This window comes from Spermophilus citellus (genome assembly GCF_964194105.1).
Source record: "Spermophilus citellus genome assembly, chromosome: 5".
NCBI lineage: Eukaryota > Metazoa > Chordata > Mammalia > Rodentia > Sciuridae > Spermophilus > Spermophilus citellus.
The window spans coordinates 43,395,216-43,411,868 of NC_138186.1; the positions used below are offsets into that span (position 1 = coordinate 43,395,216).

Below are 16,653 nucleotides of genomic sequence, written 5' to 3' on the forward strand. Positions count from 1 at the left end.
TCATGATGTAGAAGATGGAAGATGGAAATGACAATGCCTGTCTGAAGGAGCAAGTTGATTAGGGTTCTTGAAATGTTCTGTGACAGAGGCAATCCTATCTTGTCAATAGTAAATGGAGAGCATGTTAACACAGAGAGAAATTACCTCAGAAGTGATAGCCAATTGCAGAGCACTGAAGTGTTAGGAATTGGCAGGTCTAAAGCAGGTCTTTCTTTTCTTCACTGACTTTAGGTCTTTCACAGTAAAGGCCAGCATCCACTCCCAGGCATGGTGTTCTTTTCCTCAGATTTCAGTGTCATGATGTAGAAGATGGCAGAAGGAAACGACAATGCCTGTGTGGAGCAGCAACTGCATTAGGGTTCTGAGAATTTCTGTGACAGTCAATGGTTGTCTTGGGAACATTAAATGAAGAGCATGTTAGTAGAGATGTATGACCTCAGAAGTGACAGCCAATGAAGGTGCACTGAACTGTTAGGAATTGGTAGGTCTCCAATGGGTCTTTTTTTCTTCTGGGGGTTCCATGACTTCAGGGCATTCAGCGTACAGGCAGAATGCACCCCAGGTTTGGAGTATTTTCCCCCAAATTTACTGTCATGCTGTTGAAGATGAAAGATGGAAATGACAATGACTGTTTGAAGCAGCAGCTAGGTTAATGTTGTTGAAATCTTCTGTGACAGAGGCAATGTCTATCTTGAAAACATGAAGTGGAGAGCATGTTAGAAGAGACATATAACCTGTAAACTGAAAGGCATTGATGGAGCACTGAACTGTTAGGAATTTTCAGGTCTCAAATGGGTCATTCTTTCTTTTTCAGGATCCTATGACTTTTAGGTCTTTCATAGTAAGGCCAGCTTCCACCTCGGGTGTGGTGTTTTTTACCTCAGAACTTCAGGTCATGATGTAGAAGATGGAAGGTGGAAAGGACAATGCCTGTCTGAAGCAGCAACTGCATTAGGGTTCTTTACAGGTCTGTGACAGAGGCAATGGCTGTCTTGGGATCATTCAATGGAGAGCATGTAAGGAGAGATGGAGTACCTCTTTAATGAAAGCCATTGATGGAGCACTGTACTGTTAGGAATTGGCATGTCTCAAATGCCGCTTTCTCTCTTTTTTTTCTTTTTCTTTTTCGGCGTCCCATGACTTTAGGGCATTCATAGTAAAGACCCGCCTCCACTCCCAGGTGTGGTGTTCTTCACCTCAGATTTTCAGGTCATGATGTAGAAGATGGAAGATGGAAATGACAATGCCTCTCTGAAGCATCGGATTAGTGTTTTTGAAATGTTCTGTGACAAAGCCAAAGGCTGTCTTGGGAACTCTCAGTGGGAAAGCACCCCTTGAGACGTCCCAGTTGCTATGGGAACCATCTGTTCAAACAGAGGTTCTGTGACACTCATGGAGTTCTTCACTTCTTGACCATGAGGTTTGGATGCCAGGTGTGGGAGTTAGAAGTTTATCAAAGCAAGCTGGTCATCATAATCGGGTTGCCCCTATTTATGACCCTGGTTGGGCTTGCTTTGCACAAACTTTCTCCCAAAACCCCTTTCATTGATCACACTGAGATGGCTTGTGGTCATTGCACTCCACAGTGTAATAGCCTGTTTGGGTCCCATCTCCTGCCACCTGCAGGGTGGTTGATTGAGGAAACCAGATGAGGGGCCATGGGGGATGAGAAAAGACAGAAATCCAAGGGGTGAAAAAGCTGGAACTTGGTGTCCATTACACTCTGGTAGAGTGCAACGGTCAGGAGCCAGCTCAACACGTTTGTTACACAAGTTTTATCCTTAAAAGGTTTTTTTGTGTGTGTGTGAGAAAATTTGGACAAAGCCATCAAAACCAATGTCATATGTATGACCAGTCCAATTATGAGTAGCAGCTTTTGCCCATAACGTTCCACCGCTGAGCCCTGCCACCTGAACCACAAGTTCAAGAACTGAATACCTCCCTAGGTGGAACAGGTCTTAACCCAAGTAACTGGGCAGTCTTGACCAGCGCCTTGCATCAAGAATTCCCACGAGGGGCATCACCTCCCGGGACAATTAGAGAAAACCCTAATTTAGTCACTGCTCCCAACAATTGCCTAGATGTTATTCTATATGTCCTGAGGACATATAGAAGCAGCAGTGTTGCTGCTTCATTTTGGTTCTAATGACTGGGTTCCAGTTGGAGCTCACTGGCAATTTTCGAAGCCGTATTTTTGAAGGCCTTTGATTTCTTGGATATCGGCTTTAATCGGACCCCGTTGAGAGATAGTCTGGGGAGTTTACATACCTCCATCTCCCACTGCACCACTTCCTCGGTGTACCCATCTCCATGGATGCAGAAGAGCAGAAAGGGCGTCTTGTGCATATACTGGCAGTTGTTGGCATCCAGCACCCTGCGGATTTCCCTCATGATGTCACTGGGATCCATGGCACTGGTGATTTTCATGCTCCAGGTGAAGTGCAGGGAGCGAGGTTTTGCTTGTTGGTTCTCCTTTCTCTGCTCAGCAGAGACATGATGACTTGAGCCCTTATATCTCAGGGTCTTCTCAGACTCAGCTGGAGGCCTTCTTGTGAATTTAGATGTAAAACCACAAGTGGTGCCTCTCGGAGTCTGGGGCAATTCTTCAGCTGGATGGAAGCAGCTGGGTGAGGCAAGAGGACCTTCGCGTGTTGCAGTTTGGCATTCCCGGGGCTGGCGGTGGAACATTCGACGAAGGGCACTGGCTCTGGGGAAGCAGATGCAGCCCCGGGTGGAGGTACTTGGGACACTGTGGGTTGAAGTCGCTGGAGGGCTCTGAGCAGGGAAGGTGCTGTTGTTCTGACCATTCCGGCTAACTGAACGTGTGTCTGCTTTTGTTGTTTTGCGGCAGATATACTTACTCCACAGTGTCCTCCCTCCAGATGGTGTGCTGCTCTTGTAGGCAGCAGGCATTTTCTTGAATTCAGGAGTCTCCAGCTCCTTGGGACTGATGGTGATCCCAGGTACGGGCCTGGCTGGAGAAATTCCCTTTCCTCCCACAGCACTGCCGCCGGATTTCTGGGAGGCCATTTGATGTTCTCTGAGGTGACTCTGGGCAGTGCTGGTCGGATATGGCCCAGTTCCAGCATGGTCCAGGGACTGTGTCTGCTTCTCAGTGGAAACGCTTCGCTGCACTTTGCGTTGAGGAGGCCAGCTGGTGCTCTTTCTGAGGACCCTGCTTGGCTGCACCTTAGCCAACGAGATGTTTCTGTGGGAGACGGCCACCCCTGGACCAACAAAGGGTTGGAGGACATCAAGGCCTCTGTTGATCCACCTGTCTCCCATAATTTCGGCCAGGGTGCTTCGCTTAGTTGGATTGAGCACCAGCAAGCGTTTCAGCAGATCTTCACATTCTGTTGACATGTACAGAGGGATTCGGTATCTACCTTGTAGCACCCTGTCTCTGATTTCTCTGACATTGTGCCCAACAAAAGGAAGCGACCCGGTGACTAGGGTGTACAGAACCACGCCAAGACTCCACACATCCACTTCTGGACCATCATACTCTATGCGCTGGAAGAGCTCTGGAGCTGCATAGGGCGGACTGCCGCAAAACGTGTCGAGTTTACACCCAAGTGTAAACTCGTTGCTGAGTCCAAAATCGGCTAGCTTGATGTTCATGTGCCCGTCTAATAACAGATTCTCCGCCTTCAGGTCTCGGTGGGCGACCTGCTTTTGGTGACAATATTGGACTGCAGACACGATCTGCCGGAATATAGACCTTGCCTCCTCTTCCTGCAGCCTTCCTTTGTTGGCCAGATAGTCCAAAACTTCCCCTCCACTGGCGTACTCCAGGACCAAACAGAGTGCTTTTTCGCAGTCCAGAGCTTCATAGAGCTTCAGGATGTGTGGGTGGTCTAACATCTTGAGGATTCTCACCTCTCTGTACATCTTTTGGAGGACTTGTGGCTTCAGATGTCTCTTATCGATGATCTTGATTGCCACTTCTTTATCTGTGACGACGTGACGGGCCAGCACGACTTTGGCGAAGGCCCCCTTGCCGAGGGTTTTCAGGACTCTATAATCTCCAATGCGAGGCTGTTCACCTGCAGAGGAAGCTGTGGATTTTCGGCGCTGTGCTCCAGAGTGCCCGGTCTGGGAGGTGTCTTCTGCCCGTCTAGCTCCATGCGAGGGGTGCATGGTTTGACCCAAGTTGATGATCGATGGGTCTGGGTGTCACTGGAAAATTTAGGATAGGTGAGGGCTAGGCAAGGACAGGGGGTGGGGGAAAACAAGGAGAGAGTTGGAGATGGGTTGGGGAAAAAACAGCCACAACTGCCTTTTACCAACAAATATCGTGCCCAGTTCAAAAACTCGCTCTGGGAACATCAAAGGCCAAAAGGCAAATGAGGAGTGGTTCTAGGTCCACTCATTTCTAGGATTCTCATTCTATTATCTCCTAGGCAGTCAATGCAGTCATAAAGGTACTGACTGCATAAAGAGGGGTCATATGCACCCTAAGTGGACCAAGGACCCAGGCGCTTGGTCTGTCTAAGGAACTTGACAGTTTGTGGGTCAAGACCTGATGAAAAAGAGAACTATTTTTTTTCCACAAATATTCAGCTGGACATAAACACACTTGACAATTCAATTTGGACGGTGAAGTTGATTGGTGAAAGCACTGGGGTTGTAAGAGTGGTCCACTTTACCTTTTGAATATAACCCTGGCTGCTTATTTTAAAAGGGAAATGTTTTTCTTTCCCCCTTCTCCCTTTCTCTCTCCCTCACCTGGGGGCAGGGAACAAGATTGCCTTGAGTTATCTGTTCTCCACAGGAAGGAGAAGTCACCAGAAGAACTAGGAAGTGATGATCTCCCAGATAAACTAGTTAATCATAACACACCATCAGGATGCACCTGGGAACCCCTGGTCAGGGCACACCTGGAGTGGAGCCTTTGAATAGTCTCCTTAAAAACCCTCTGTTTTCCCTGATGGGCAGAATCAAATCTTCTGGCACAGGAGTCCCCTGTGTTTCCCCTTTGCTGGCAAAGCAATAAACCTCCTTTTACCTTGATCTCAAAACCTTCTCCTCATAATAATGAGGAGCAATAGCATGGCCATCAGGGACAAGGCCCAGGTTTTTGGTAACAGGTCAGGGACCCAGGCTCTAGTGTATTGCTCATCTGCTTTTTTTCTCTAGTGTCTTTCAAAAGTCTTCAAACCTCCTTTATTCAATAATTGTAGGGGCCGCAATATGCAAATACTAGCTTCACCTCTCTTCTTTGTAAAAGTTGTCTTGCATTTCTGCCAAATACCTGTATCTTTAAAGGAGATTATTAATTTACTTCAGGTACTGAACATGTTGGCTTTTTAATATCAGTAAAGAAACAAAATGTGTCACACATGTGGCCAGTTAAGACTTCGGAGTCATTCTCAAAATCAAACTATGTTTCCAGGATCTACTCAGCTATGTCCATTCCTGTATGCCCATTTTTAGTATGTGGATTTCTATACTGTATACCAAGTACCATTCTTCTATGTGCTATCTTATAGAAATTTGAAGTCATATTATCTATCATTTTCATCATAGTAATTGCCAATATTTGGGTTCATGTTCAAATAATGTCTTTTCATTCCTAATACAACATTCCTAACGCAGTGTCATAAGCTTCTACCTCTCCCTGTCAGCTAAAACTTCCCTTTGTCTCCAGAGAGTTCTACATAATAATCTAGTGCAAATATGCCTCTATGATGCTTAAAAATTTATCTCAAATCACCACCGACTATAAAATTAAATGTGAACCTTTAATTTAGTCAGTAGAGTACTTAAAAATCTATTACTAACATGATACCTGAGTATGATTTAAATAGTTAATTTCATTTATTTGACTATATTTTTTTCTGTCTTTTCCAGACCATTTTCCTCTGAGGAAAGAGCCATGTTTTATTTACCTGTGTATCTTAGTGCTAACATAAGTTTTGGCACAAAATACTATTTGAATCATCTATTCAAGGTACCTTTTGAAAACCCATACTGTAAGTTCTGGATATATAGGTTTAAACAAGATATACTGAATTAATATTCTATAGATAGTTCTCATTTTTATCACCTTCTATCCATTTATGTCCTGACATATTGTGCTTCACCATTTTTATAAAACATCAAGAATATTCAGAATTCAATGCCTTCTACATTCCATTATCGTGGTTAGGATTTCTAGTAATTAATAACCAAAATCTTTGTGATACCTTGACATCTGGGACTTTGGGAGGGCCTTAAACAACCTAATTTCAAAATTCTCTCTTTATTCTGCTTTCACAAATGGGTCCCCTAGCTATTAAGCCCTAGTTTTCAAGAGACTGGGCATAGTTATTGCTTATCTCTGAGTAGTAGGCTTCAGTTCCCTGAGAGCTAGCCATGGAATCATTTGAATAAGCCAATCAAAGTATCCCACAGTAACCAGGAGTAGGGGATGGCCCACCATCTCAAAGCTACAATGCCTGCCTTCACAGTCCCCAGTTGCTCACTCTGATCCCAAGTGGTGAGGGTCCTCTTCCTTCTGGCTGTGAGTCCCTGTGACTAAATGTAGCTTTTAATCTCATCTATCCAATCAGTGCTTTGTGCATGTGTGAAGTTATCTCTATTAACATAGGACCTTCTTTGCCCTACTTCTTCACCAATGGTGTAAATAGGAAATGACTAAATGATTCCTCTGCTAGAAAATTTATATTTTTCCTTCTCTACATTTGACAAAGCAAAGGACTTACCAGCCTAAAGTGAGTTCATTTGTGAATATTTCCCAACTTTTTACTGAGTTATGTTATCTTCTTCATTCTTGCTCACTTTTATTCAATTTTCTTATACCATGACATAACTTTTGCTAATATGCATTGTCTTCTTTCATACAGTGAGCATCTCAAAGGGGAATTTTTTTGTGTTTCCCTAGTAACTAGTAAAATTCATAATACTTAAGTGTTTGTTCAGACTTATTTGCCAGAAAAGTTAATATATTCAAATATATTTTTTAAAAACTGTGACAGCAGCCATTTACAACCATTACACTGGGTCAATCCTTTATGGTACTTATGATTTAGTAAAACTTGGCAATCTAAGATTGCAAGTCACGGCAAGGAAAAGCCAGATAAGTTCCTTATATAGTTGATGCACATAAGAAAATATACATGAAATAATATGACTAACTTGGAATGTCTTATGTACAATTGTGTACTATTTTAGAGATTTCTTTTTTTATGATGGAATGCTGACATAACTATTTAAAAATAATTTTAAAATATCAACTAGGAAACCCCATGTTATAAAAACATATCTCAAAGAAGCAACTAGGTGCTGAAAGGTCCAGTAGATTTAGGCAATATAATTATATTGAAATTGCTGAGGAACTATTTAAAGTCAAAAGTGTGACAATCTCTTCTCCATTCAGATTGCTTCATTAAGTGAAAATAGTAAACTTTCCATCATTATTTCTTAATATCTTATTAAATCCCTAATAAATAATGTAATACAGACTAGACCAAGTGGCATATTGTTAAATTCTTGCACTAAGTTTTCTGAGACGAAGTCTTGGAATGTGTGTTCTGATAGATTTCTATATACCTCAGTAAGTAATGCAATTTACCAAAAGAAAAAGTGTACTATCTATGTGGTGTCTGTTTTGAGTTATGGGTTGCCTGTTTTCTTATAGATGTGAGAGAAAAATAAAAATGGAATAGAAATATGGACAAATGGAAGGGAAAGGAAGAGACAATGAGTGATTGATTAATAGAAAGTACAGCGTTCCTCTGACTTCCAGCAAGAGAAGTACAACATATATAATTTTAGATAATGACAAGAGAGAAACCATTTTATTGACATTATACACAAGAATCATTCTTAGGTGGAAAATAACATTTCATAGTGATATATTAATTCACAGCCCATATCTATTAGACTTAGCAATGTCTAATTGCATCAAGTAGCTATTGGTATGAAATACATTGTTTGAAAACTCCTGGCATAAAACTGCAATCATTTATTTAGCTAATGATTTTGCAATGTGGAATTATGGGCTGGGCCTAGCTGGGGCCTAACTGGGCCTAGCTTGGTAGTTTTTCTACTTGGCTTGGCTCCCTCATGGTCTCCCTCAGTTTTGCTCATCTTGACTGAATTTTTTTTCATATTTCTGGGGCCTTTTGTAGGGCACCTATGATGAAGCTCTAGTTCACACATTCTCTTATTGCCCAGCAGATTAGCCCAGGCTTATTCATTTGGTGGCTGAGCAGAGAGCCAATAGAGAAAGAAGCCTGTAAAGTTTCTGGAGTGTCTTGTCCTGGATAGGATACACTGTCACTTTTACTGCATTGTATTTGCCCCCCAAACCATAAAGTCATCTCAGATGCAAGGAAGAAAGTCACACTGCAAAAGATGTAGGTATAGAAAGGAACTAAGAATATGATCCTTATTGCAATTTGTTACACAAATATACTAAAATGGAAACTATTGAGAACAAAGTTCTGGGAACAATGATGATAAAATATTTTTAAATCAGAAATTCTTTTTTATCTTAAAATTTGATCAGTATTTACTTTAGATTTTTATTTCTACTTTTTTTCTTCAAAAGTATTGATGAAATGAAAATAGTTGATTTTCCTGAAAATATAAATAAACTAATTTGCAAGGGAATGTAAATTAAGCTGCCAGAGTAGGTTATACAAGTTCATGGTCTTGAATTGATGTTATTTTAGCTATATATAAATTTTCCAGCTGTTAATCTCTATGTAATTCATAGGTTAGTGCATTTGAATATAAATCATTTACTGATAAATTTGGTATTTTATTAATATTATTAAAATAATATTTAAAAGGTTAAATTAATAACATTAAAAGCCATAAAATCAGTTTTAGGTATATTTGTTATTAGAGAATAAAATTAATTGTTTCACTTCATGACTGATAAAAGGGGATGATGTTTTGTTTTAAAATTGTCATGATGTAGCAAAAAAAGAATAAGACTGATTAAGTTCTATGCCACTTCCTATTACATAGTGAATGATTAGCATCAATCAAGGTTGTTAATAAAACATAAATTAGGTAAAATTTCTGCAATGTGTCCTAGACTACTATTCTCAGTTTCATAAGATAAAGATTGATTTTAGGATCAATCTTTGTGAGCAATCCATACAAAACATTCTCTAACTTACTTGTTGATTAGCTTAGAAAGCAAAGAATCCAAAACTATTATCCAATTCAGGTTTCTCATATCCATAGGAAATTACTATGAATACTTATTTTTAATAATCTGTATTTATATATTGGAGACTAAAGAAACGTATGCTAAAATGAGTTAACTCTAGAGTACAGATTTTTTTTTAAAGAAAAGTTGACTTTGACATGATTTGCTGAAGGTGGGAATTCTAATAAAGATACTATTATAATAGTTTATGTAAAATGGTCACTATACTGTTCCCTGAAACAATAATAGAAGGTAAAACAATGCAATTGCTTTTATCCAACCTAAGTTTTAGTGTGTGCCATTGCTGAAAATTATGTTTAACTTGAGCACTGAATAACAAATCTTCTACTATAAAATGGAGACACAAATTTAGTTTAAGCTTTAGATTCAGTGAAATATAGAAAGCAGAATAGGTTTTCCTTATCTCAATACAAATCTAAAAATTATTTTGAGAATAGCTGAGTTGAATGGTAGTGTATTCCCCCACCCCTTCCCTTCAAATTAAATGGGCTATTTGGTCATTGGCACAATTGATGGGCTGTTGTTTTTGGAGACTGACAGGAAACATTGCAATTCATTGAGGTTTCAACCATAGGTATGAGTCTAGCATTTAGTTGCACTGAATTTTTCTCATGGATTTAATAGAAAATATTTTAATTTCATAACCTGCCAACGTTGATGTCTCAATATGAATAAAACACTTGGGTAAGTCAATTTCTTTTCCAAGTCTACACATTTATGTAGTTTGGCCATCATTTTAAGTTTTGTTGTCCAATTAAGTAAAACTGAATAAAGAATTTTTCTTAAAAATCAATAAAAAGCCTCTTTATAGCTATTTTGGTGGACAGAATGTTAAATTATCATATACCAAAAATAATCATATACCAAAACGTGTTCTAAGCTTAACTATTTTATTATCTAAGGCAAAACCAGACAATTTTGACATGATCTATCATCAACCTACTACCTGACATGTACTATGTTAATTTCCTATTTAGAACCACCATTTCACATTGTATTCTAAACAATGATGGGCAAAGCACTATGTTAACTTGTTGGGATGATGACAAACATAATCGCTTTCTGTTAGGTTGGTAATTGAATGCAAAAACTGAACTTTTTAAGAAATAATTTCTTAAGTTCACAAAATTTATGTAAAGCCTATGTAACATTAACATTAAAATAATAAGTAGTAAGTCTAAAGAGGGATAAAAGGTATTTTTCTAATTCAAAACTTAATTGCAATATTCTTATATTTTATATAGTATTTTATTTTAACTTATTTGGTATTGGGATTTGATCCCAGGGATACCTAATCTCTGAGCCACATTCTCATCCCTTTTTGTTTTTTATTTTGAGATAGGGTCTTGCTAAATTGCTTAGGTTCTCACTAAGTTGCTGAGGCTGACCTGAAACTAGCAATCCTCCCCTGCCTCAGCCTGACAGCTGAACTAAGCCTACACCAGCCATTTTTAAGTACTTGAAGTTCTTTGTTCAAGAGTCAAAACTTCAGGAGGGATATCCGTTGACTTAGTTGGATCTTAGCTAAAGAGCACTAAGGACTTTGAAAGGATTCCTACATAATATACAAAAACAGATGTTTTTCTCAAAAGGAAATGGAAATGGCATTAAGAGGAAGAATGGATGACAGGTGTTTTAGTCCATTTGGACTTCTATAACATAAATTCAGTCCATCTGGGTATCTTGTAAACAACAAAATTTTATTTATCACAGTTCTGGTAGTTGTGAAGCCTAGGATCAAGGCAGATTTAATGTTTGGTGGGAACCTAATTTTGGCTAGTTTATGGCACCTTCTTGCTGTCTTCTCATGGTGGAGTGACTAAGCTCCCTCAGTTCTCTTTTATAATGGTATGAATCAAATTTGTTAGGGATCTTCCTTTTAGCCTAATCATCTCCCACAGGCCCCATCAAGCTGTGATGGCACATGCCCGTAATAGCAGCTAGCCTAGAGTCTGAGGTAGGAGGGTCACAATTCAAAGCCAGCCTCAGCAACTTAGTGAGGCCCTGTCTCAAAATAAAACAAAATAAAAAGGGGTGGGAACATGGCTCAGTGGTTAAGCTGGGTTCAAAACAAACAAAATGCCCCATCACCCAATAACCATCATGGTGGGAATTAGGATTTCCACAGAGTTACCATCCAGCTAATTGAAGTATCTAACCAACTATGAACAATATGCAAGTTTTGAAGTAGTGATAAGTTCACATCACTTTCTAGTTAAGAAGCTGATGAAACATTTAGTAAATTAAATACTTTTTCTTTTCTAATTTAGGTTCTGTGTTGTCCCCATAGATGTATCCTGTATCAATTTTTCTTTGCAAAGGTTGAAATAAAAGTCTCCAATGCTACTTAGAAACATCTTTTCTAAAGGAACGTCTATACAAAATTGATATCCTGCTTTTGGAGCTGAGCACTGGGCAGATCAGGTAAACAGCCCTTCTTCTCTCAGCAAGCCTTCATCATATTTGAGTGCACCATGCTATTCACTAGCAGGGGACCAGGGAAAGCTAAAGAAGAGGTGTGTGATCTAGCCACCATTCCTATTAATTCTTTCAATTTAATATCTTAACGTTGCCAAGGAGATCTTATGATAAGAAAGTGAGAAAATAAAAGCTGAGAAAGGCCAAAAAGGGAACAGTGGCTAGAAATCTTTCATGAAATTCTCTCTGATGCATGATATATTTTCTCTCAGTGGGAAATTTGCTTTCAGGTGCACTTGTGACCAATTATTTATATTAACCAAAATATTTGGTAAATTTTGTTTAGTTGCTTTCACTGTGATTATTTCATGGCAAATTCTTTTTTGGTTTGTTTGTATCTGTCCTAGTTTTAAAAGACCTAAGGGCAATTTTTCTCGAAAAACTATCACTGAGAGTCTTTTAGATTATTTTCCATAATGTTCTTATGTTTGAACAGCTACTAATTCTATTTTTTTTAAGTCAAAAGAAAAATGTTATATAACTTTATGAGTTCAGATTGTGTTCAATTTTCATCTCTGTGACCAAAATGCCTGACAAAAACAACTTACAGGAAGAAAAATTTGCTTGGATTTATGGTTTCAGAGGTCTCAGTCCATGGTTGGCTTAATCAATTGCTTTGTGCCCAAGGCTAGGCAGAACAATATAGCAAAAGGATGTGGTAGAAGGGAGCTCGTCAGCTCATGGTGTCTAGGAGTGGGGCTGGAGAAGAACAAGAAAGAACATACACTTCAGTGAAGTCAGGGAAATAAATTCCCAAGGACATGCCCCCAGTGACCGACTTCTTCTAGCCCACCCCACATGACCACAGTTACCACATAGTGAATGGTCTTTCAAATGATTAATCCATCCAATGGCTGAATCCACTGATTGGTTATACCTCACATAATCTAATCATTATACCTGTGAATACTTTTATATTGTCTGTCACATGAACTTATTGGGAGATACCTCATACCCAAACCATAGCACAGATGGACATTATTAATAATGTCTAACGTCACTTTTTGTTAGCCTCAACAGAGACCCACTAACTTCTGTCATACGTGAGTGGAATCCTTTGGTACCAAGTAGAGGAGAAAGCAAAGTATGAGTGAATTGCACGATTGCCCAGCAGTATAATTTATTAATTATCTAATTATATTAATTTAATTATTAGCAACATATTTGTTTATGCATATGTTATAACTAGAATGTAAGGTGACTTACCTTTGTATGATTAAACAATGCAATCCAATCTACTGTGAATAGCTAATGTTTTGTCAATATTTTCTAGACTTATTTATAGAGACACTACTTTTATGTTTGGATGTGGTGACTATAAAACTTTGACAAAATAGTCTGAGATTTTAGAATCTATAGTGGATAATATTAACTATTTCATCAAGATAAAAAAACAAACACCTTCACAAACAATAAGGAAGATTGGACAACACCTGGGCTTCTTCATGAATGGAAAACAGGAGGGGACAGCAAAGCCAGAAGCTGATGATGAGGACACACAGTGTTTACTCTTAATATCCTATTTCAAGGAGTATTTTTTAAAAAGAGAAATTATGATATTCTAGAATTACTAGGAAAATAGAAGATGTTTCTCCCATCTAGTAATTGGTGAATGAATGAGCTACTGCTATAGATTTTCCCTTCTCAAACTTCTCGAATAAGACCTACAGTTACTCTCTACACTTAACTATACTTTGGTTTTTACTTCCACTTCACTGAAAACTGCTCCTGTCAAGGTCAAGAACAAGCTTCTTTGACACAAACACATCTGGACGTTTTCAATCTTCAGCACACTAGCTTCTCTATTATATTTGATTCTATTGGTTCATTGTGTCTTCTTTTTCAAACACTTACTTAAAAAAATAAAAATTCACATTTTCAAAAAATTTCATAAGTGATCATTGTTTACTAAAGGCATAGTAATAAAAGGTAACAGTCCTGATCATCAGCCAGCACCACCCAACCCAAACTCTCCAGATGCAAATGATATGTTTTTAATTGTTTTTTTGTACTTGCTATTGTAGTTGTGATACTAATACAATAATTAATGGTTTATCAATTCTGGACTTTATCTATTTTATATTCATTTTCATATTATTTGGTTAATTTTATATTCCATGAATATCTTAGCTCATACCTTCTCTTCCTTTAAAAGTATATTTTCTCAGCATAATTATTCATGAATTTTTGGATAAAATCATATTTATTACCTTTACTCTTATGATAATTTGAATATTTTTCATTTCTGAATCAAATAGTATACATGATTTAATTTTTTTTTCTTTTCATTAACAGTATCTTATTATTTATTTTTTCAGAATATTTGCACACCTCTGTAAAATACTTCTCAATGTTATTTCCCATCTGGGAAAGTCTATTAAATAATTTATCAGTTCAATTATATTTCTCTGGAGATAACTTCCTGGAACTCTGACCTTTTTTTCTAGCCTGAAGAGTTCCACTAGGAGTTGCATAGCTTTTGTCTTGGGAATCTTTGCCTTTTTGTTCCCATGTTCATTTTTCTTGGTTTACTCTTTTTTTGATGACATGTATTTCTCCTGAAAATAGGCCAATGGGACACAAAATATATAAATATTTGCATATTAAGAAATTTATGTATTTTTATCTAATCACTGGCAAGGCTTAAGAGAAACTGAGGCAACACAAATTGATTAAAAAACAAAGAGTGCTTATTTGGGCTCATCAGAGTTGCATCTCAAGAGGCACGAATTCAAATAATTTGAACATGCACTTAGGCTTATAGACTTCAAGTGTTTTAAAGGCAAAAACCACAACTGAAAAAAGGGGGATTAGATCAGTTGTTTGTCAAGAATTTACATAGGTGCAGTTAGGGTAGCAAGCTATCTTGTAAGAAAGGGATTCAGTAACTTAATGTATATGTAAAGAAGTTCTCAGAAAGAGAGGAAATGAACAACAACTTTCTTGGGGAGGAAAGGGAGTCACAGGTAGATGACCCTGGTGGCAATCTGCAGATTCAACATGTTCCACTGTAATGAACAGTAATGAATTACATTCATTCCACTGTAATGAATGTAATCGTAACTCTCTAGGATGTGGTCAGTGTGGGCCTAGGGGGGGAATCCATGTGTGCTGGGAAAAGAAGGCACAGCTTGAATGGGGTCAAAAGCTTACTTTGGGGCAGACATGAAGCCTGGTCTGTACCGTCCTCTCATCCTAGTATTCCAGGGTGCCTCAATCGGTTTGAGCTTAATTTTTCCACATTATTTTACTGCTGGTTTAAATGGGGGAAGAACTGTACACTGGATTTTATTTTCACTTGGAATTTTGAAAGCAAGACTTCACTGTTTTCAGCTTCTTCTGCAACTTTGGAAAAGATGAGATTGCATTTTTAATTTTCTCTGTGACCTTGGTTTTCTTGGGAAAGCTTTTAGGGCTTCATTTTTATCTATTTGATATTTTTAAAACTGTGTCTCAATCTAGGGTTATTTAGTATAGGCTTTTCACCCAAAATGTGGGTGCTTGAGTAAGCATTTTCTTTAGTTCAGTGGGTCTTCAATTTGGGGAAATTTTATTTTTAAATTGTTTTCAGTAGTTCCCTTTCCCTCCCCCATTTTTCTTTTTCATTTCTATTTTCTGTTCCTGAAATTCCTATTGGTTCAATGCTTCACATTCTAAATTAATGCTGTCTTTCCTATTATTTTTTTGTTTTGTCTGTTTTATACTACAAATCCTCTGTTGAATTTTTATCATACTTTTCCATTATCATAAACTTTGATTAGATCTTTTGTTCTCTCTGTTTCTTCAGATGTTTTTGTTAATAATCTACACCTTCTATTAGGTAGCAACATCTTATTTCATTCCCTGTGTTGTCTTTATTTTTTATACGCTGCCCCCACCTCACCTCTCTTGTCTTTTCTCCCCTGTACTTCTTGTTAGAATTTCTCTCAAGTGTCTAATCTTGAACTAAGGCATTACAAACTGATGGGAAGCTAGTTTTGTGTAGCGCTGGCAGGGCTTGGAGAGCAGAGAGTCTGTTCTTGGCAAAGGAGTCCCAGTTTTTGGTGGGAAACCTCTGGGGTCAGCACCTGCAAGTGTTCCCCTGGGCTGGAGGGCTGCAGAGAGTGTGGAATAAACAGGGTTACTGGAGTGGTGGAACTGGGAGGGAGAGAGGATGTGTGGGAGATTTCATTTTCCATAAGAAAAGCTTTCAATTAATCCCTGTGTTTTCAATATGCTTCCTAACTGGCTCTCTTTTGTTTCCTAGTTCAGATCCGGGATCTAAATCTCATTCATTTATGAAGTTTGGGAAGAGAGAGGCTGTCACCTTTGAATTGCTCATAACTTTGAACAATTCCCTCATTTTAGGCTTTACTCTTCCTAGCTTGCCCCTAACTTCAGGGGTGACTGGTGCTTCTGAGTTCAGAAATTCAGAGTTTTGTTCCCTCTGCAAACACATTTTAGGCCTTTTTTATGTGTTATCTTTATGTGTTCTCTGATCTGTTTCCCATTTCTTCTTAGCACTCCTTCTTCACATATCATAGTTCCTTCATTTTATCAAAGATGGATTTGTTTACTTTCCTCCTCCTTATTTGGCCACTTCTTATCTCACTAAAGGGCCTCGTGACTTTTACTCTGTTTTTTTTTCATATCTAACAATATTGAGCCATGATGTTTCTATAGGATTCTCCTCTTCATCTCTATCCTTTGCCCTAGAGATGAACTTTATGGCTTAATAATACTTGTGTTTTCATGATTTCCAAATTAGTATCTCTACATTTCTCAACCCTTTGAAACACCCACGTATCTCTTCAATCAGTATTTTTATTTCTCATTTGTGTTTTTGTAATAATATATTGTAATTCCTCCAGGCTAGAAATCTGAAAATATTTCTAAACTAATTCTTATTCCCTTATTTCCATATGATATTATCGAGTGACCAAGTTTTTGTACTTTGAAATAGTTTCTTTCTCTCCACCTCACTCGAATGGCCCTATATAGACTAC

The 16,653-nt window shown here is 38.2% G+C and overlaps 1 protein-coding gene across 1 annotated transcript; it reads right to left on the minus strand.

The window, feature by feature from the left end:
* Nucleotides 1–2,142: 2,142 nt before the first annotated feature.
* LOC308648819 (MAP/microtubule affinity-regulating kinase 3-like) lies at nucleotides 2,143–4,140 on the minus strand (the record flags this gene model as incomplete). Its single annotated transcript, XM_081293862.1, has 1 exon — nucleotides 2,143–4,140. One exon carries the CDS (start codon nucleotides 4,138–4,140, stop codon nucleotides 2,143–2,145), a length of 1,998 nt encoding a protein of 665 aa, XP_081149988.1.
* Between the last annotated feature and the right edge of the window lie 12,513 nt (nucleotides 4,141–16,653).